At 45.1% G+C, this 22,019-nt stretch overlaps 1 protein-coding gene across 1 annotated transcript in view; it reads left to right on the top strand.

Moving 5' to 3' along the window:
• Positions 1-22,019, top strand: part of LOC119979320 (hexokinase HKDC1-like) — a 148,053-nt gene that overhangs the window by 87,890 nt on the left and 38,144 nt on the right. The window contains exons 5-6 of the mRNA XM_038821408.1: positions 16,109-16,204; positions 16,291-16,390. Of these exons, the coding sequence (XP_038677336.1) occupies positions 16,109-16,204; positions 16,291-16,390 (196 nt within the window). The remainder of the gene's footprint in view (positions 1-16,108; positions 16,205-16,290; positions 16,391-22,019) is intronic.

Below are 22,019 nucleotides of genomic sequence, written 5' to 3'. Positions count from 1 at the left end.
CTGTAGTAGCTGTTTCAGGATCTGCTGTTGTAGTAGCTGTTTCTGGATCTGCTGCTGTAGTTGCTGTTTCTGGATCTGCTGCTGCAGTAGCTGTTTCTGGATCTGCTGCAATAGTAGCTGTCTCTGGATCTGCTGCTGTAGTAGCTCTTTCAGGATCTCCTGCTGCAGTAGCTGTTTCTGGATCTGCTGCTGTAGTAGCTGTTTCTGGATCTGCTGCTGTAGTTGCTGTTTCTTGATCTTCTGCTATAGTAGCTGTTTCTGGATCTGCTGCTGTCGTAGCTGTTTCTGGATCTGCTGCTGTAGTAGCTGTTTCTGGATCTGCTTCTGTCATAGCTGTTTCTGGATCTGCTGCTGTAGTAGCTGTTTCTGGATCTGCTGCTGTAGTTGCTGTTTCTAGATCTGCTGCTGTAGTAGCTGTTTCAGGATCTGCTGCTGTCGTAGCTGTTTCAGGATCTGCTGTTGTAGTAGCTGTTTCTGGATCTGCTGCTGTCATAGCTGTTTCTGGATCTGCTGCTATCATAGCTGTTTCTGGATCTGCTGCTGTAGTAGCTGTTTCAGGATCTGCTGTTGTAGTAGCTGTTTCCGGATCTGCTGCTGTAGTTGCTGTTTCTGGATCTGCTGCTGCAGTAGCTGTTTCTGGATCTGCTGCTATAGTAGCTGTCTCTGGATCTGCTGCTGTAGTAGCTCTTTCAGGATCTCCTGCTGCAGTAGCTGTTTCTGGATCTGCTGCTGTAGTAGCTGTTTCTGGATCTGCTGCTGTTGTAGCTGTTTCTGGATCTGCTGCTATAGTAGCTGTTTCTGGATCTGCTGCTGTAGTAGCTGTTTCTGGATCTGCTGCTGTCGTAGCTGTTTCTGGATCTGCTGCTGTAGTAGCTGTTTCTGGATCTGCTGCTGCCGTAGCTGTTTCTGGATCTGCTGCTGTAGTAGCTGTTTCTGGATCTGCTGCTGCCATAGCTGTTTCTGGATCTGCTGCTGTAGTAGCTGTTTCTGGATCTGCTGCTGTAGTAGCTGTTTCTGGATCTGCTGCTGTCGTAGCTGTTTCTGGATCTGCTGCTGTAGTAGCTGTTTCTGGATCTGCTGCTGTAGTAGCTGTTTTAGGATCTGCTGCTGTAGTAGCTGTTTCTGGATCTGCTGTTGTCGTAGCTGTTTCTGGATCTGCTGCTATAGTAGCTGTCTCTGGATCTGCTGCTGTTGTAGCTGTTTCTGGATCTGCTGCTGTCGTAGCTGTTTCTGGATCTGCTTCTATAGTAGCTGTTTCTGGATCTGTTGCTTTAGTAACTGTTTCTGGATCTCCTGCTGTCGTAGCTGTTTCTGGATCTGCTTCTATAGTAGCTGTTTCTGGATCTGTTGCTTTAGTAACTGTTTCTGGATCTCCTGCTGTCGTAGCTGTTTCTGGATCTGCTGCTGCAGTAGCTGTTTCTGGATCTGCTGCTTTAGTAGCAGTTTCTGGATCTGCTGCTGTAGTAGCTGTTTCTGGATCAGCTGCGACAGTAGCTGCTTCTGGATCTGCTGCTGTAGTAGCTGTTTCTGGATCTCCTGCTGTCGTAGCTGTTTCGGGATCTGCTGCTGTTCTAGGTGTTTCTTGATCTGCTGCTGTAGTAGCTGTTTCTCGATCTACTGCTGTAGTAGCTGTTTCTGGATCTGCTGCTGTTCTAGCTGATTCTTGATCTGCTGCTGTAGTAGCTGTTTCTCGATCTGCTGCTGTAGTAGCTGTTTCTAGATCTGCTGCTTTAGTAGCAGTTTCTGGATCTGCTGCTGTAGTAGCTGTTTCTGGATCTGCTGCGACAGTAGCTGCTTCTGGATCTGCTGCTGTAGTAGCTGTTTCTGGATCTGCTGCTGTTGTAGCTGTTTCTGGATTTGCTGCTGTTCTAGCTGTTTCTTGATCTGCGGCTGTAGTAGCTGTTTCTGGATCTGCTGCTGTCGTAGCTGTTTCTGGATCTGCTGCTGTCGTAGCTGTTTCTGGATCTACAGCTGTAGTAGCTGCTTTTGGATCTGCTGCTGTTGTAGCTGTTTCTGGATTTGCTGCTGTAGTAGCTGTTTCTGGATCTGCTGCTGTGGTAGCTGTTTCTGGATCTGCTGCTGTAGTAGCTGTTTCAGGATCTGCTTCTGTAGTCTCTGTTTCTTGACCTGCTGCTATAGTAGCTGTTTCTGGATCTGCTGCTGTAGTTGCTGTTTCTGGATTTGCAGCTGTAGTAGCTGTTTCTGGATCTGGTGCTGTAGTTGCTGTTTCTGGATCTGCTGCTGTAGTAGCTGTTTCTGGATCTGCTGCTGTCGTAGCTGTTTCTGGATCTGCTGCTGTAGTAGCTATTTCTTGACCTGCTGCTCTAGTAGCTGTTTCTGGATCTGCTGCTGTCGTAGCTGTTTCTGGATCTGCTGCTGTAGTAGCTGTTTCTGGATCTACTGCTGTAGTAGCTGCTTTTGGATCTGCCGCTGTAGTAGCTGTTTCTGCATCTGCTGCTGTCGTAGCTGTTTCTGGATCTGCTGCTGTAGTAGCTGTTTCTGGATCTGCTGCTGTAGTTGCTGTTTCTTGATCTTCTGCTATAGTAGCTGTTTCTGGATCTGCTGCTGTCGTAGCTGTTTCTGGATCTGCTGCTGTAGTAGCTGTTTCTGGATCTGCTGCTGTCATAGCTGTTTCTGGATCTGCTGCTGTAGTAGCTGTTTCTGGATCTGCTGCTGTAGTTGCTGTTTCTGGATCTGCAGCTGTAGTAGCTGTTTCTGGATCTGCTGCTGTCGTAGCTGTTTCAGGATCTGCTGTTGTAGTAGCTGTTTCTGGATCTGCTGCTGTCATAGCTGTTTCTGGATCTGCTGCTGTCATAGCTGTTTCTGGATCTGCTGCTGTAGTAGCTGTTTCAGGATCTGCTGTTGTAGTAGCTGTTTCTGGATCTGCTGCTGTAGTTGCTGTTTCTGGATTTGCTGCTGCAGTAGCTGTTTCTGGATCTGCTGCAATAGTAGCTGTCTCTGGATCTGCTGCTGTAGTAGCTCTTTCAGGATCTCCTGCTGCAGTAGCTGTTTCTGGATCTGCTGCTGTAGTAGCTGTTTCTGGATCTGCTGCTGTAGTTGCTGTTTCTTGATCTTCTGCTATAGTAGCTGTTTCTGGATCTGCTGCTGTCGTTGCTGTTTCTGGATCTGCTGCTGTAGTAGCTGTTTCTGGATCTGCTGCTGTAGTTGCTGTTTCTAGATCTGCTGCTGTAGTAGCTGTTTCAGGATCTGCTGCTGTCGTAGCTGTTTCAGGATCTGCTGTTGTAGTAGCTGTTTCTGGATCTGCTGCTGTCATAGCTGTTTCTGGATCTGCTGCTGTCATAGCTGTTTCTGGATCTGCTGCTGTAGTAGCTGTTTCAGGATCTGCTGTTGTAGTAGCTGTTTCCGGATCTGCTGCTGTAGTTGCTGTTTCTGGATCTGCTGCTGCAGTAGCGGTTTCTGGATCTGCTGCTATAGTAGCTGTCTCTGGATCTGCTGCTGTAGTAGCTCTTTCAGGATCTCCTGCTGCAGTAGCTGTTTCTGGATCTGCTGCTGTAGTAGCTGTTTCTGGATCTGCTGCTGCTGTAGCTGTTTCTGGATCTGCTTCTGTAGTAGCTGTTTCTGGATCTGCTGCTGTAGTAGCTGTTTCTGGATCTGCTGCTGTCGTAGCTGTTTCTGGATCTGCTGCTGTAGTAGCTGTTTCTGGATCTGCTGCTGCCGTAGCTGTTTCTGGATCTGCTGCTGTAGTAGCAGTTTCTGGATCTGCTGCTGTAGTAGCTGTTTCTGGATCTGCTGCTGTGCTAGCTGTTTCTGGATCTGCTGTTGTCGTAGCTGTTTCTGGATCTGCTGCTGTAGTAGCTGTTTCTGGATCTGCTGCTGTCGTTGCTGTTTCAGGATCTGCTGCTGTAGTAGCTGTTTCTGGATCTGCTGTTGTCGTAGCTGTTTCTGGATCTGCTGCTATAGTAGCCGTCTCTGGATCTGCTGCTGTTGTAGCTGTTTCTGGATCTGCTGCTGTCGTAGCTGTTCTGGATCTGCTACTATAGTAGCTGTTTCTGGATCTGCTGCTGTAGTAGCTGTTTCAGGATCTGCTGCTGTAGTAGCTGTTTCTGGATCTGCTGTTGTCGTAGCTGTTTCTGGATCTGCTGCTGTAGTTGCTGTTTCTGGATCTGCTGCTGCAGTAGCTGTTTCTGGATCTGCTGCTATAGTAGCTGTTTCTGGATCTGCTGCTGTAGTAGCTCTTTCAGGATCTCCTGCTGCAGTAGCTATTTCTGGATCTGCTGCTGTAGTAGCTGTTTCTGGATCTGCTGCTGTTGTAGATGTTTCTGGATCTGCTGCTGTAGTAGCTGTTTCTGGATCTGCTGCTGTAGTAGCTGTTTCTGGAGCTGCTGCTGTCGTAGCTGTTTCTGGATCTGCTGCTGTAGTAGCTGTTTCTGGATCTGCTGCTGCCGTAGCTGTTTCTGGATCTGCTGCTGCAGTAGCAGTTTCTGGATCTGCTGCTGTAGTAGCTGTTTCTGGATCTGCTGCTGTAGTAGCTGTTTCTGGATCTGCTGTTGTCGTAGCTGTTTCTGGATCTGCTGCTATAGTAGCTGTCTCTGGATCTGCTGCTGTTGTAGCTGTTTCTGGATCTGCTGCTCTCGTAGCTGTTTCTGGATCTGCTACTATAGTAGCTGTTTCTGGATCTGTTGCTTTAGTAACTGTTTCTGGATCTCCTGCTGTCGTAGCTGTTTCTGGATCTGCTGCTGTCGTCGCTGTTTCTGGATCTGCTGCTATAGTAGCTGTCTCTGGATCTGCTGCTGTTGTAGCTGTTTCTGGATCTGCTGCTGTCGTAGCTGTTTCTGGATCTGCTGTTGTAGTAGCTGTCTCTGGATCTGCTGCTGTTGTAGCTGTTTTTGGATCTGCTGCTGCAGTAGCTGTTTCTGGATCTGCTGCTGTAGTAGCTGTTTCAGGATCTGCTGCTGTAGTAGCTGTTTCTGGATCTGCTGTTGTCGTAGCTGTTTCTGGATCTGCTGCTGTAGTTGCTGTTTCTGGATCTGCTGCTGCAGTAGCTGTTTCTGGATCTGCTGCTATAGTAGCTGTTTCTGGATCTGCTGCTGTAGTAGCTCTTTCAGGATCTCCTGCTGCAGTAGCTATTTCTGGATCTGCTGCTGTAGTAGCTGTTTCTGGATCTGCTGCTGTTGTAGATGTTTCTGGATCTGCTGCTGTAGTAGCTGTTTCTGGATCTGCTGCTGTAGTAGCTGTTTCTGGAGCTGCTGCTGTCGTAGCTGTTTCTGGATCTGCTGCTGTAGTAGCTGTTTCTGGATCTGCTGCTGCCGTAGCTGTTTCTGGATCTGCTGCTGCAGTAGCAGTTTCTGGATCTGCTGCTGTAGTAGCTGTTTCTGGATCTGCTGCTGTAGTAGCTGTTTCTGGATCTGCTGCTGTCGTAGCTGTTTCTGGATCTGCTGCTGTAGTAGCTGTTTCTGGATCTGCTGCTGTAGTAGCTGTTTCAGGATCTGCTGCTGTAGTAGCTGTTTCGGGATCTGCTGTTGTCGTAGCTGTTTCTGGATCTGCTGCTATAGTAGCTGTCTCTGGATCTGCTGCTGTTGTAGCTGTTTCTGGATCTGCTGCTGTCGTAGCTGTTTCTGGATCTGCTACTATAGTAGCTGTTTCTGGATCTGTTGCTTTAGTAACTGTTTCTGGATCTCCTGCTGTCGTAGCTGTTTCTGGATCTGCTGCTGTCGTCGCTGTTTCTGGATCTGCTGCTATAGTAGCTGTCTCTGGATCTGCTGCTGTTGTAGCTGTTTCTGGATCTGCTGCTGTCGTAGCTGTTTCTGGATCTGCTGTTGTAGTAGCTGTCTCTGGATCTGCTGCTGTTGTAGCTGTTTTTGGATCTGCTGCTGTAGTAGCTGTTTCTGGATCTGCTGCTGTAGTAGCTGTTTTTGGATCTCCTTCTGTCGTAGCTGTTTCTAGATCTGCTGCTTTAGTAGCAGTTTCTGGATCTGCTGCTGTAGTAGCTGTTTCTAGATCTGCTGCGGCAGTAGCTGCTTCTGGATCTCCTGCTGTCGTAGCTGTTTCAGGGATCTGCTGCTGTTCTAGCTGTTTCTTGATCTGCTGCTTTAGTAGCTGTTTCTGGATCTGCTGCTGTCGTAGCTGTTTCTGGATCTGCTGCTGTCGTAGCTGTTTCTGGATCTACAGCTGAAGTAGCTGCTTTTGGATCTGCTGCTGTTGTAGCTGATTCTGGATTTGCTGCTGTAGTAGCTGTTTCTGGATCTGCTGCTGTAGTAGCTGTTTCTGGATCTGCTGCTGTAGTTGCTGTTTCTGGATTTGCTGCTGTAGTAGCTGTTTCTGGATCTGGTGCTGTAGTTGCTGTTTCTGGATCTGCTGCTGTAGTAGCTGTTTCTGGATCTGCTGCTGTCGTAGCTGTTTCTGGATCTGCTGCTGTAGTAGCTGTTTCTGGATCTACTGCTGTAGTAGCTGCTTTTGGATCTGCCGCTGTAGTAGCTGTTTCTGCATCTGCTGCTGTCGTAGCTGTTTCTGGATCTGCTGCTGTAGTAGCTGTTTCTGGATCTGCTGCTGTAGTTGCTGTTTCTTGATCTTCTGCTATAGTAGCTGTTTCTGGATCTGCTGCTGTCGTAGCTGTTTCTGGATCTGCTGCTGTAGTTGCTGTTTCTTGATCTTCTGCTGTAGTCGCTGTTTCTGGATCTGCTGCTGTAGTCGCTGTTTCTGGATCTGCTGCTGTAGTAGCTGTTTCAGGATCTGCTGTTGTAGTAGCTGTTTCTGGATCTGCTGCTGTCATATCTGTTTCTGGATCTGCTGCTGTAGTAGCTGTTTCTGGATCTGCTGCTATAGTAGCTGTTTCTGGATCTGCTGCTGTAGTAGCTGTCTCTGGATCTGCTTCTGTAGTAGCTCTTTCAGGATCTCCTGCTGCAGTAGCTGTTTCTGGATCTGCTGCTGTAGTAGCTGTTTCTGGATCTGCTGCTGTCGTAGCTGTTTCTGGATCTGCTGCTGTAGTCGCTGTTTCTGGATCTGCTGCTGTAGTAGCTGTTTCTGGATCTGCTGCTGTAGTAGCTGTTTCTGGATCTGCTGCTGTCGTTGCTGTTTCTGGATCTGCTGCTGTAGTAGCTGTTTCTGGATCTGCTGCTGCCGTAGCTGTTTCTGGATCTGCTGCTGTCGTAGCTGTTTCTGGATCTGCTGCTGTAGTAGCTGTTTCTGGATCTGCTGCTGTAGTCGCTGTTTCTGGATCTGCTGCTGTCGTAGCTGTTTCTGGATCTGCTGCTGTAGTAGCTGTTTCTGGATCTGCTGCTGTCGTAGCTGTTTCAGGATCTGCTGCTGTAGTAGCTGTTACTGGATCTGCTGCTGTAGTAGCTGTTTCTGGATCTGCTGCTGTAGTAGCTGTTTCTGGATCTGCTGCTGTTGTAGCTGTTTCTGGATCTCCTGCTGTAGTAGCTGCTTCTGGATCTGCTGCTGTGGTAGCTGTTTCTGGATCTGCTGCTCTAGTAGCTGTTTCTGTATCTGCTGCTGTCGTAGCTGTTTCTGGATCTGCTGCTGTAGTTGCTGTTTCTGGATCTGCTGCTCTAGTAGCTGTTTCTGGATCTGCTGTTGTCGTAGCTGTTTCTGGATCTGCTGCTGTAGTTGCTGTTTCTGGATCTGCTGCTGTAGTTGCTGTTTCTGGATCTGCTGCTGTAGTTGCTGTTTCTGGATCGTCTGTTGTGAAAGCTGTTTTTCGGCTCTTCCGTCACAATGACTGATTCTGGAGCCTTAGCTGGATTGGTGAGTTTTGATTGATGCTCGTGCTCGAATGCTGTACTGCATGCCCACCAACTGGTGAGGCATCATCAGCATACTTTGGTATGCTTTCACAGTTGCCGACAGGTTTGCAACTTCAGGAATGGTCTGAAATCCCTCGCATTCCCGTATCTTCGCTGGCTCAATGTTATCAACATTAGGCACTATGTCTTCACTTTGTGTTTCAGTCTCAATTAGTGTTTTATCCTCATCTGATATAACGATACAAGCTTCATCTGTTGTTGGAGAACTGCATGAATATGTATTCATCTGTTCTTGCTGCATGTTTCTTGATGCACTAGCCTCGAGTGTTAGACGTATTAGATGCTGTGGTATGAAGAGACAAAAGTTCTGCTCCTTTTTTCCACCAACACACCTTTTATTTCTTCCAACTGACTCTGCACAAAACTCTACACATCACCAGACCCAGAGGCCACCTGAAGCCCCATTACATATCAGTGTCAATCATTGACACTTAACATAAATGAGACAACTAATTGGAATGTCTCATAACCCGTTACTTAACAGTCTACCCTTCCTTGGGGAAAAAAAAACAATTAGGTGAAAACAAAAGTTCAAGAAACTAAAACAAACATGTGATTCCCCCCTTTTTTCCCCAGTTTTTTTTTGGAATAGAAAACAAACATTCACAGAAACAGGCGCTCTTCATTAACAATATCCAAAAGTTTCTGTGAACTAGCCCTTCTTTTCGTAAATCAGTCTGACAATTGATAGCTTCTTGCGACCCATTTAATTTTTGTTGTATTTTTGTAGTATTTCCCCTGTAGTAGTTATGCCCCTTTGTCCAACATCTGCTTCAAACTTGCAATGTCTATCCGTAAGGATGAGGGCGGATCTTATAGAAACATTTAAAATTATGAAGGGAATACATAGGATAGATGTGGGCAGGTTGTTTCCACTGGCGGGTGAAAGCAGAACTAGGGGGCATAGCCTCAAAATAAGGGGAAGTAGATTTGGGACTGAGTTTAGGGGGAACTTCTTCACCCAAAGGGTTGTGAATCTATGGAATTCTTTGCCCAGTGAAGCAGTTGAGGCTCCTTCATTAAATGTTTTTAAGGTAAAGATAGATAGTTTTTTGAAGAATAAAGGGATTAAGGGTTATGGTGTTCGGGCCGGAAAGTGGAGCTGAGTACACAAAAGATCAGCCATGATCTCATTGAATGGCGGAGCAGGCTCGAGGGGCCAGATGGCCTACTCCTGCTCCTAGTTCTTATGCTCTTATGTAACCTCTTTTCATTGACACTTTTTGTAAAGTGCACATTTTCCCACAGGGATTTATTGTCAATGTGACAGTCAATAGGTATATTACCCAAATACCCTAATCCCAAAATTTCTGTCAATATCTGACTTAGATAAAAGGCCATATCCACCGCTTCCACTAAGCTTAATGTCTCAGCAGCCAAAGTGCTTTTGACCACTCTCCTTATTTTCTTTGTTTCCCTCACAAGAGGGCAACATTTACCATTGTTCCCCAAAAGGAAAAATTATAAAACCTCCTGCGTTTGAAACCCATCACATAAATTTGCATAGGACGCATCACTATAAGTTTCAAATGCCTAAGGTCACCTAAAACCGGGAACTTCAAAACACACTCCTGCATTTTTAGTTTGGCCAACGATTTATTTGCTCTTATTCTGTCTTCCACTTTGGGATCATTCATTTTTGTACTCAACTCTAAGGCATCCAAACTCACGTCCGGTCTAGTCTGTCTACCTAACCAGTTCAGTTGCCCAATTAAACTTCGCAGTTGCTTTTTTTCTATCTTTGAAACCATTGCGTCTTTTTGTGAAACCCGGCCACGACTAATTGCTATTGGGCTGACACTTTCCAAATAAGATTGCTGACGTAAAGTTGCCCCTAACTGAGTCTGTCCGATTTCCAAACCAATATATTTAAATGCACCGGAAGCCTGACTTCCAACCCTGAATTCTTTCCTCAACCCAGAGATTACAATAGCTTCAAAATCACAAAATCCCACCCCACAAAAAATCATCGACATGCATCATTATGATGCCAGAAAGATTTCCTTTATAGTGCCAGTAAAACATTGCAGGATCTGCTTCAACTGGCAACATCCTAACTTTAACAAAACTGACCTTACCGAAAAGTACCACACTCTAGATGCATCATTTAATCCATGTACACATTTGTTCAACTTCTAAAGTACCCCTTCTGTGTTAGCGGCTTCTTTAGGAGGACGGAGAAAAATGTCTCTCTGGAGCTGATGCCCCTGCAAAAAGGCAGCTTTTATATCTATAGATTTGCATTCTCATGCCTTTGTGGATAATAGAGCCAAGAATATTTTGAAAATTACCTTTCCTGCTGTAGGTGAATCTACCCTTAAATCCTGATCTTCATAGAATTTTATCATAGAATTTACAGTGCAGAAGGAGGCCATTCGGCCCATCAAGTCTGCACCGGCTCTTGGAAAGAGCACCCTACCCAAGGTCAACACCTCCACCCCATCCCCATAACCCAGTAACCCCACCCAACACTAAGGGCAATTTAGCATGGCCAATCCACCTAACCTGCACATCTTTGGACTGTGGGAGGAAACTGGAGCACCCGGAGGAAACCCACGCACACACGGGGAGGATGTGCAGACTCCGCACAGACAGTTACCCAAGCCAGAATCGAACCTGGGACCCTGGAGCTGTGAAGCAATTGTGCTATCCACAATGCTTCTAAGTAGTCTTCAGATTCCCTTGCCACAAGCCTGGCCTTTGCCTTATAAATTCCACCTGGAAGAACCTTTTCTGTACAAATCCATCTGTGGGATAGAGCTTTTTGTCCCCTATCCAGTACTTCCATGTATACCCCAAATTCACTCCAACCATGCAATTCTTGCTGTTTAGTATCTTTGATAACTTTTTCATCTAATTTATTTGAAGCCACCAAAATGTCATGTGCATGTGGGCTTCTATTAGTATTCGTAGTCTTACTCCTGTTCCGAGATCTTGATAAACTATGTCCCCTCTCCCGCCTGGTATCTCGGTCTGTACTGCTACAACTTGATCTTTCCCTTCTGTAGTGGGATGTCCTTTCAGTAGTTCTCGACTTTTTCCTGCAGACCTGTTCACTATCTGATGTACTATCTGAACTGGCACTGCGTTTCTGTGCCCTCCATTTTTGAACTTCGTTTTCCCAATCCATTGTTCCTCCCCTGAATGCTGTACATTCAACCAATGTTTATACTTTCCAGTGGCCTTCCCTGCTCTACGAATAACAGTTGCATCCTTCCATTGACTAGACCCTTCAGGCAAGTATGTCACTTTTGTACCAACTTTTGGCAGTTGCCCTTTCGGAAAAATTACCTGTTCTAATTTATCAGAAGTGTTGTGTTCCTTGACAGAAACCCTGTCTATATCAATTAGCTGGTCCTCATAGTTCTGCAACATGTGCGTACATGTTCCTCGTCATGTCTGTCTGCTCTGTCTAAATTCGAAAATTTGTAATCAGTACCCATTCATCCTTGATGAATGTACCCTAACAGTTTGATTACCATGTTGCACAATAATTGTTTTGCAATCCATGCCTATGATCTTCTCTTGGCCTTTCCATTCATTAGAATTGTCTCTCATATAGTATACTATGTCTCCTTGCTGAAAAACGGCATCTGATGGCCGTACATTATGTCTTAAAACTCTGCGAATTCTTTCAGAGACTTCTGCTTCCAAAAAAGCTTTTCTACTGCTATGTAATGCGTTTAAATGTTCAGCAAAACCTGAGCTAATGGCAGCAGGGTAGCATGGTGGTTAGCATAAATGCTTCACAGCTCCAGGGTCCCAGGTTCGATTCCCGGCTGGGTCACTGTCTGTGTGGAGTCTGCACGTCCTCCCCCTGTGTGCGTGGGTTTCCTCCGGGTGCTCCGGTTTCCTCCCACAGTCCAAAGATGTGCGGGTTGGGTGGATTGGCCATGCTAAATTGCCCGTAGTGTCCTAATAAAAGTAAGGTTAAGGGGGGAGTTGTTGGGTTACGGGTATAGGGTGGATACGTGGGTTTGAGTAGGGTGATCATTGCTCGGCACAACATTGAGGGCCGGAGGGCCTGTTCTGTGCTGTACTGTCCTGTGTTCTATGTTCTAAGTGTAGTCCCCTCCCAAGCTGGAGGCTGGTCATCCAAAATGGATGGAATTTTAGGATTTCTACCAAACACTAATTTATAAGGACTATAGCCCCCAACCATCTGCAGTTAATTCTTTGCATGTACCGCCCATGCTAAAGCTGAATTTAGCGTGCAGTTTGGTCGATGTGCCAAATTTTCCGAAGTACGTCATCGATAACAGCATGACTTCTTTCGCAGACACCATTACTAAATGGGCTTTCTGCAGCTGTGTTCATAACTCTGATATTCATGTTTTCACACATATATATCCCTAAACTCACCATTAGCAAATTCTCCCCTTTTGTCCGTAAAGAATTTTGCTGGTGGACCCATTCCTGTCCCGATCCATTTTTCCACAATTTGATCCAGAATTATTCTCTTTTCTTTACTTCGTACTAAATCTGGTTGCTAAATCTACAAAATGCAAAATAAATATATTATTTGCTTTATCCCAGATCGTAAGGTCCATGGCCACAATGTTGTTAAAATCCCTGGCCAAAGGTAGGGTTGGTGTCTTTCTGTACTTCCTACAAACTTCACAGCGATCACTAACCTGTTCTATCAGTGTAGTATAGTCGTCATCCCTTACCCCTGCATCCTTTAATAAATTTTTCAGCCTCTGAGGAGACGGATGTGCAAATTGCCTATGCAGTTTTACTACAACAAGCTTTTTATCAGCTAAAGTCCCATTTTCAACTGCCATTAACACATCCTTAACCACTCTACTTGAAATATTATTTGTCAGTAATGGAATACAATAGTGTCCCGACTGTATAAATTGTAAGTCGTTCCAAAAACTGTTGCCTTATCCTGTTCCATATCCAGCTTCATGTGTGCTTTCTTCATCGACGGTCTTCTCAGAAGCAAAGGTATCTCACTTGATACAACATCCGTGCTAATGAAATGATTCACTCCAGCAATATTGCAAGGGATCACCACTCTTTTCAGCGACTTCAGAGTATTATCATTCCCAAACCTGAAACTTGTGGAACTTTCAAATTCCTAATCCTTGTTACGATTTTCAGCATTCAAGGAGTCCAGATAACATTTTAACCAGTCAATCCCACACACAGTAGATGTGCAGCCACTGTCCAATACAGCAGAGTTGAAGGATTCTGCAACCAACAGCCTCATTACCGACGTAAAACAGCTTGTTAATAGGACAATGCCTTCTTTCTGGGCACTATCTTTTTCCTCTTCTGATTCTTCCATGTCATGTGTCGCTTCAAATACTCTATCATAATGAGTTGGACAGTTGAAAGCATAATGGTATTGAGAGTCACATCGAAAACATCAATTTATCATGCCCCGTGCATTTCTGGGGTTCATCTTCCTATTGTCGGTTCTAACTGGGTTTCTGTCTTCATAACTTCCTTGTCTCGGGCTCCTTTTATAGTCTTGAGGCCTGTTCGTATCCATATGATTTCGCCATCCTGTTAGTAGTATATCTTCCAAATTCTGCTTTATTGCAGGCTGACCTATTTGGGTTATGAGTGACATTGGAATCAAATGTTTCCCCAGAAATTTTTGTAAAGCTTTTGTCATCTGTTCGAATAAGGTACCCTTATCCGTAAACTGAACTCCTGTCAAAATCAGGAGCCTATCCATGTTGCTCACTCTAGCACAGTCAAGTAATTTAAAGGCCAACACAGACTGTGGAAATTACAGGTTGTGTTTCTGCAGCCTTTTATATAGTCTGCCAAATTCCATTATGAAATTAAATGAAAATTGCCACATTCCGGCGCCTGTTCGGGGAGGCTGATACGGGAATTGAACCGTGCTGCTGGCCTGCCTTGGTCGGTTCTCTAAGCCAGCGATTTAGCCCTGTGCTAAATCAGCCATACCTTGTTTTCTCTTTCCTAAAGCAGTCACTTTAGTCCACATAACTACTGCCCTTCTCCATTGGTCATACGATTCCCTTTCAGAAAATAAGGGAGGATAGTCATATCCAGCCATCTTTATCCTGGGTTCAGCCATGTTTCCCTTTTTTTTCACTCACACCTTGGTTTGATCTGGAAAAATTGTATCTTTCAACCCTTCACATTTACACAGCAACCATCCTCTGCTACCAATTGTTGGACGTATTAGATGCTGTGGTATGAAGAGACAAACGTTCTGCTCCTTTTTTCCACCAACACACTTTTATTTCTTCCAACTGACTCTGCACACAACTCTACACATCACCAGCCCCAGAGGCCACCTGAAGCCCCTTTACATATCAGTGTCAATCATTGTACACTTAACATAAATGAGACAACTAATTGCAATGTCTCTTAACCCATTCCTTAACTTCGAGTACTTGGGAATCCACTGCAGGAACTATTCCGTGGAATAAGATAAATCATTGGGTTTCTCTGGAGCCAATGGAGCCAATTTCTCCAAAATGGGGATTATTTCTTCAGTTGCCAGTTGGCTGTGCACATTTGATTTGCTCTCAGCTAAGTTGTCTGCTGTTGCAATCTCGCTTTCAATTTGCACGCTCCAGCTTCGAACCTTTGCACTCATTATTGGACAATTGTTATCACCTCGTCACTAATGCAAAATAAAGTGAATAAACTTTCCTTGTCATCATTGCCAAATAAACTGAATAAATTTTCAGGTCCTTCTTCTTCTGCTTCATCATCTAATTCTTCACCTTCCTCATCGTAATCAGCATCATTTTCTGCTTCTCCTGCGAAATATGATGTTGCTGTTGGAATGAGTTCATGGAAACAATAACCAACTGCAAAGTCAGCAGCAAGTCACGCCATGGAACCTTCATCCAGTTTCCCATTCTCTGGAATATCAGGAGGACTTAAAAAATTGAAGAAAGTGTCATTTGGTAGTTTTCTTCTACCAGTGCGCTGATCCTTATGCCTCTGTTTTGTTTTAATAGTTGTCATGGTTTTTTCCTTTCTTTCTTTCAGCACGGTAGCATGGTGGTTAGCAAATGCTTCACAGCTCCAGGGTCCCAGGTTCGATTCCCGGCTGGGTCACTGTCTGTGCGGAGTCTGCACGTCCTCCCCGTGTGTGCGTGGGTTTCCTCCGGGTGCTCCGGTTTCCTCCCACAGTCCAAAGATGTGCGGGTTAGGTGGATTGGCCATGCTAAATTGCCCTTAGTGTCCTAGAAAATAAGGTTAATTGGAGGGGGGGGGGGGGGGTTGTTGGGTTACTGGTATAGGGTGGATACGTTGGCTTGAGTAGGGTGATCATTGCTCGGCACAACATCGAGGGCCGAAGGGCCTGTTCTGTGCTGTACTGTTCTGTGTTCTGTGTTCTTCCAGTCAATTTGGCACCCTGTGCATCCCATGATTTCTGGTCCATCAAAAAAGGAAAAAAATGTGACTCATCAGGCTGGGATTTCATTGTGTATGTAACAGGGAGAACGTGCAGACTCCGCACAGACAGTGACCCAAGCCGGGAATCAAACCTGAGACCCTTGCGCTGTAAAGCAACTGAGCTACTGTGCTGCCCCTGTGCTACCGTGCTGCCCCTGTGCTACCGTGCTGCCCCTAAGTCTTGTAAATGCTTTAGGATGGGCTCATCATGCTCCTGTATCATGTCACAGAGCAGAACCACATTCTTGAAGACTGTGAACCAGAATTCTGGAATTCCTATTGGCTCCTCCATCTCTTCATCTGGTTTATCTTCCTCCACCTTGACTTTTGCTTTTATCTCATTGGATAACTGTACCACTTCATCTCGCTGCCATTTGCAATCATTCTCTGTTGTAGCACTGTTTGGAATGTGCATCCGCTTAACTAGGTTCAGTGGCTCACGTGCTTCCATTCCTATGATGGACCCCCGTTCCTTGTCCACGATGAAAAATGTTATGGTGTGACTTCTGTTGTATACCAATGCTTTGAGCTCACAGGTGCCTAACGGCGCAATCTCCTTCCCATTGTAGCCTCTCAGCAGTTTTGTTTGATTGATGACTGTCAGTTTGACTCTCCACATGTTCAGATCTGACAAACTGGGCAGTGCCCAACGGGCATGGAAGGTTTCAAGGGTGCCCATGGACACCGCATTCTCCGTCTGTAGGAACACCTGCCCACGAACATAGCCATGGAAGAGGGAGAGGCTCCAATCGGCAGTGGGGGCTTTTCTACATCTGAACCTGCTGGAATAGTTTATGATCTCTGGTGCTGGTCCTAAATGTAATATTTGATTATTGTATTCCTATGTTCTGAAGAGGTACAACTTTATTCTTATTTTAGCCAGACAAGTTTATTTTATTCCTACTTATGTACAGATATTTATAAATTTGAGTGTGTTGTGATTTTAGGGCATTCTGGTGAACTGGACGAAAGGTTTCAAGGCCAGTGGTGTAGAAGGAGAAGATGTTGTTGCTCTGTTGAAAGAAGCAATGAGAAGAAACGGGGTGAGTATGAATGTAAATATATGTTAGCGAGCGGAAATTACAGTGATTGCTAAAACATTTCAGATTTTCTGTTGCGCTGCTTCCAGGAGATAGATTTGGATATTGTGGCAATTCTGAATGACACAGTGGGAACTATGATGGCTTGTGCATACGAGAACGCTCTCTGCGAAATTGGACTGATTGCAGGTATGATTTTGTTGATGTCTTTTTTACTACTGTTTTAGTTTGGGACATTTTAACATTGCATTGCCAACTACACACAACTTTGGCTGGGATAATACGACTTAGAAAGTGATTCTGGAGCACCATAATTCTTTTTAAAATTTAGAGTCCCAATTAATGTTTTCCAATTAAGAGGCAATTTAGCCTGGCCAATCCACCTACCCTGCACATTTTTGGGTTGTGGGGGCGAACCCACGCAAACACGGGAAGAATGTGCAAACTTCTCACGGACAATGGCCCAGAGCCAGGATTGAACCTGTGACCTTGGCGCTGTGAGTCAGCAATGCTAACCACTGAGCCACTGTGCTGCCTTCAGGAGCTCCAACATCATTACAAGGAGCTAGTGTTGCAATCGGTGGCCTCAAGTTCACTGGTGGCGTCAGAATGAGTGTGCAGAGATTGCTGAGACCCTGCAAATCCAGGGACCCTCGGGGTCAATGAATGAGGTGGAAATTGAACGAGACTTGGAGTGAGCGATAGACAGAGTATCAGAATGAGTGATCAGGGTTTTCAGAGTGAGTGATCAGGGTTTTCAGAGTGAGTGATCAGGGTTTTCAGAGTGAGTGATCAGGGTTTTCTGAGTGAGTGATCAGGGTTTTCAGAGTGAGTGATCAGGGTTTTCAGAGTGAGTGATCAGGGTTTTCAGAGTGAGTGATCAGGGTTTTCTGAGTGAGTGATCCGTGTTTTCAGAGTGAGTGATCAGGGTTTTCAGAGTGAATGATCCGGGTTTTCAGAGTGAATAATCCGGGTTTTCAGAGTGAATTGTCCGGGTTTTCAGAGTGAATGGTCCGGGTTTTCAGAGTGAGTGATCCGGGTTTTCAGAGTGAATGGTCCGGGTTTTCAGAGTGAATGATCCGGGTTTTCAGAGTGAGTGATCAGGGTTTTTGGAGTAAATGATCCGGGTTTTCAGAGTGAAAAATCCGGGTTTTCAGAGTGAATGGTCCGGGTTTTCAGAGTGAGTGATCCGGGTTTTCAGAGTGAATGATCCGGGTTTTCAGAGTGAATGATCCGGGTTTTCAGAGTGAATGGTCAGGGTTTTCAGAGTGAGTGATCAGGGTTTTTGGAGTGAATGGTCAAGGTTTTCAGAGTGAGTGATCAGGGTTTTCGGAGTGAATGATCCGGGTTTTCAGAGTGAGTGATCCGGGTTTTCAGAGTGAGTGATCAGGGTTTTCAGAGTGAATGATCCGGGTTTTAAGAGTGAATGATCCGGGTTTTCGGAGTGAATGGCCAGGGTTTTCAGAGTGAATGATCCGGGTTTTCAGAGTGAGTGATCAAGGTTTTCAGAGTGAATGATCCGGGTTTTCAGAGTGAGTGATCCGAGTTTTCAGAGTGAGTGATCAGGGTTTTTGGAGTGAATGGTCAGGGTTTTCAGAGTGAGTGATCAGGGTTTTCAGAGTGAGTGATCAGGGTTTTCAGAGTGAATGATCCGGGTTTTCAGAGTGAGTGATCAGGGTTTTCGGAGTGAATGATCCGGGTTTTCAGAGTGAGTGATCTGGGTTTTCAGAGTGAGTGATCTGGGTTTTCAGAGTGAGTGATCAGGGTTTTCAGAGTGAGTGATCAGGGTTTTCAGAGTGAGTGATCCGGGTTTTCAGAGTGAGTGATCAGGGTTTTCAGAGTGAGTGATCAGGGTTTTCAGAGTGAGTGATCCGTGTTTTCAGAGTGAGTGATCCGTGTTTTCAGAGTGAGTGATCAGGGTTTTCAGAGTGAGTGATCCGGGTTTTCAGAGTGAGTGATCAGGGTTTTTGGAGTAAATGATCCGGGTTTTCAGAGTGAATAATCCGGGTTTTCAGAGTGAATGGTCCGGGTTTTCAGAGTGAGTGATCCGGGTTTTCAGAGTGAATGATCCGGGTTTTCAGAGTGAATGATCCGGGTTTTCAGAGTGAATGGTCAGGGTTTTCAGAGTGAGTGATCAGGGTTTTCGGATTGAATGATCCGGGTTTTCAGAGTGAGTGATCCGGGTTTTCAGAGTGAGTGATCAGGGTTTTCAGAGTGAATGATCCGGGTTTTCGGAGTGAATGGCCAGGGTTTTCAGAGTGAATGATCCGGGTTTTCAGAGTGAGTGATCAAGGTTTTCAGAGTGAATGATCCGGGTTTTCAGAGTGAGTGATCAGGGTTTTCAGAGTGAATGATCCAGGTTTTCAGAGTGAGTGATCAGGGTTTTCAGAGTGAGTGATCAGGGTTTTCGGAGTGAATGATCGGGTTTTCAGAGTGAGTGATCCGGGTTTTCAGAGTGAGTGATCTGGGTTTTCAGAGTGAGTGATCAGGGTTTTCAGAGTGAGTGATCAGGGTTTTCAGAGTGAGTGATCAGGGTTTTCAGAGTGAGTGATCCGGGTTTTCAGAGTGAGTGATCAGGGTTTTTGGAGTAAATGATCCGGGTTTTCAGAGTGAATAATCCGGGTTTTCAGAGTGAATTGTCCGGGTTTTCAGAGTGAGTGATCCGGGTTTTCAGAGTGAATGATCCGGGTTTTCAGAGTGAATGATCCGGGTTTTCAGAGTGAATGGTCAGGGTTTTCAGAGTGAGTGATCAGGGTTTTCGGAGTGAGTGATCCGGGTTTTCAGAGTGAGTGATCAGGGTTTTTGGAGTAAATGATCCGGGTTTTCAGAGTGAATAATCCGGGTTTTCAGAGTGAATTGTCCGGGTTTTCAGAGTGAGTGATCCGGGTTTTCAGAGTGAATGATCCGGGTTTTCAGAGTGAATGATCCGGGTTTTCAGAGTGAATGGTCAGGGTTTTCAGAGTGAGTGATCAGGGTTTTCGGAGTGAATGATCCGGGTTTTCAGAGTGAGTGATCCGGGTTTTCAGAGTGAGTGATCAGGGTTTTCAGAGTGAGTGATCAGGGTTTTCAGAGTGAATGATCCGGGTTTCGGAGTGAATGGCCAGGGTTTTCAGAGTGAATGATCCGGGTTTTCAGAGTGAGTGATCAAGGTTTTCAGAGTGAATGATCCGGGTTTTCAGAGTGAATGATCAGGATTTGTAATGGGCCAGGGTTTAGAGAACCCCAAATTGTATCATGGAGTTCACCTGACCCAGAACCTTTAATAGATTGTGGTATGGGAAGCACACGGTCCACTCTACAGGTGTGGTACAGCAGAAATCTAACAGTACCTTTCAAAGCAAAACAATGTTTATTCTATTAACTCAAGTTAACCTTTCTAAAATATAGTGAACATCTTAGCAACCATTAATTCAAATGCAACCTCCAAAGAATACAACGCTAGGTAATCATTACTTTCCTTTTAACAACGATAAGACATTACAAAAAAACCTTTTAACAGAAGCACATCAAGTTTAAATTCACTATTGAGAACAGTTATCACTCTGAATTCACCAAATGATCAAGAGATAGTATTTACATGGCAGAGAGAACAACATTACACCTTCTGTGGCTGACTGCAGCTCCAATGCTGAAATGAAACCAAAAAAACATAGACACCCAAGCTTTTCTCAAAGTGAAACTAAAAAGCAGAGCCAGAGCTCAGCTCCATCCACATTCTGACATCACTGTAGTAACCTGAGCAGACAAGCATTTCTTAAAGTGACATTCTCATGACACCTCCCCCCAAGATAAAAAATAAACCATCAACTTCAAGATGGTTTCATTTTTCATATTTTCACTATCCTTTAAGAAATGCACCCAGTAAATATACTTTTTCATTTCAAAAGACAACACACAAACAGGTATAATAATACAGTCCATTTTTTTTGTTCTTCTTCCTCCAACTGGAATCCCTCTTGATTGACAGTCTCTTTGAACAAGAAGGTCTCTGCATGATCCGTCCATTTCCATACGCCTCGGCATGTCTCTTTAAAGTCAGATACTTTAGATCAATCTGATCACAGAGTCCCTTGTAATTCTCCAACACAGGAGCATTGGTTATCACAGCTTTCAGGCAGTCAAATGCCTGTTGAAACTCCACTTTCTACTGAAATTTTTGACGTTTTCTTCAGCAAGTCCATCAGTGGAGCAACTATACTACTAAAATTCGGTAAAAATTTCTGGTAAAATCCACTCATACCAAGAAATTGCATTATTTACTCAAGGGTATTGGAAACTCCACAATAACTTTTGTTTTCACGAATGGTCCCCATGGGAGCATTCGACCCTGTCCGATTGTGTGGCCAAGGAAAGTGACTTGGGCTTTTCCAAATTCATTTTTTGCTAGGTTTATCAACAAACCCGCCTCCTGAAGTCAATCGAATAACTCCATCAGCTGTTTTAAATGTTCTTTCCATGTCTTGATCAAAATTACCAGATCGTCGATATATACTGCACAATTGGGTAATCCTGAAACAACTTTGTTAGTTAACCGTTGAAATGTGGCTGAGACGTTTTTCATGTCAAATGGCATAACTTTGAATTGGTATATATCATCTGGAGCCACAAAAGCTGAAATCTTGTTCACCCTTTCGGATAAATGTACCTGCCTTTAAGTGAATCCAGTTTGGAATTAAAAGCTGATTGTCTCTCTTTCCCACTTTCTCAATGCAATCCTCCAAACGTGGGATAGGATAAGAGTCCGTTCTTCTAACTGCATTAACATTTCTATAGTCCACACACAACTGTTGCATACCGTATGGTTTAGGTACCATCACTACGGGTGAGCTCCATTGGCTGCAACCCATTACAATTATGCCATTTTAAAGCATACTCTCACTCTCTTTGTTAACCTGTGCTAATTTTAAAAGGTTACATCTATCTGGATGTTGTTTGATTGGAACAGTATTTCCCACATCTACATCATGTATAGCCATTTTAGTACTTCCCAATTTATCTATACAAACTTGCCCATATTATATAAATAACTCTTTCAGGTCAGTCCGTTTTTCCTCTGGGAGGTAACTCAACAAATTTATCCCAATTTTTAAGAACATCCTCATTTTCCAATTTAATTTGAGGTATATTAAATTCAAAGTCATCTGGATTTGGTTCGACACTTTGAGTTAGAATTATTAAAACCTCCTCCTTTTTCTTTCCTTCCCTTTCAAAGTACCTTTTAAGCATATTCACATGACACACTTGGTGAGTCTTCCTTCTATCTGGTGTTTTTACCACATAATTCACCTCACTTAATTTCCTTTCAATCTGATAAGGTCCATGAAACCTTACTTTTAAAGGCTCACCTAACCACTGGTAACAACACTAAAACTCGGGGTGGGATTATCCCAGCCGCGCGCTGGTCCGGAGAATCGCGGAGATTCAGCGGCATTTGCACCGGCGCATTTGGCATAGTGCCGGCTAAGCGGCCGCGCGGAAAAAGCAGAGTCCCTCCGATGCCGTCCACACCTGGTCGCTGACGACGAAAACTCTGCGCAAAGGGTCGGGGGGTGGCCTGTGGGGGGGGGGGGGGGGGCAGCGGTGCACCGTCCCCTGGGCGGGCCTCCGATGGGGTCTGGCCCGCGATCGGGGCTCACCGATCGGCGGGACGGCCTCTCCACCCCACCGGGCCTACTTTGTTGTGCTTCTGGTCCCAGAACCCCCGCGCCATGATGTGTTGGGGCCGAACTGTTCTGTGAGTCTAACGCGCATGCGTCGGTTGGCGCTTCACCACTGTGCATGTGCGGGTTGGCGCCGCCCGCACTCTGCGCCAGGATGT

Source organism: Scyliorhinus canicula, chromosome 16, assembly GCF_902713615.1.
Source record: "Scyliorhinus canicula chromosome 16, sScyCan1.1, whole genome shotgun sequence".
Taxonomy (NCBI): Eukaryota; Metazoa; Chordata; class Chondrichthyes; order Carcharhiniformes; family Scyliorhinidae; genus Scyliorhinus; species Scyliorhinus canicula.
The sequence above is the reverse complement of the archived record's forward strand: the minus strand, read 5'-3'. Positions and strand labels throughout refer to the sequence as shown.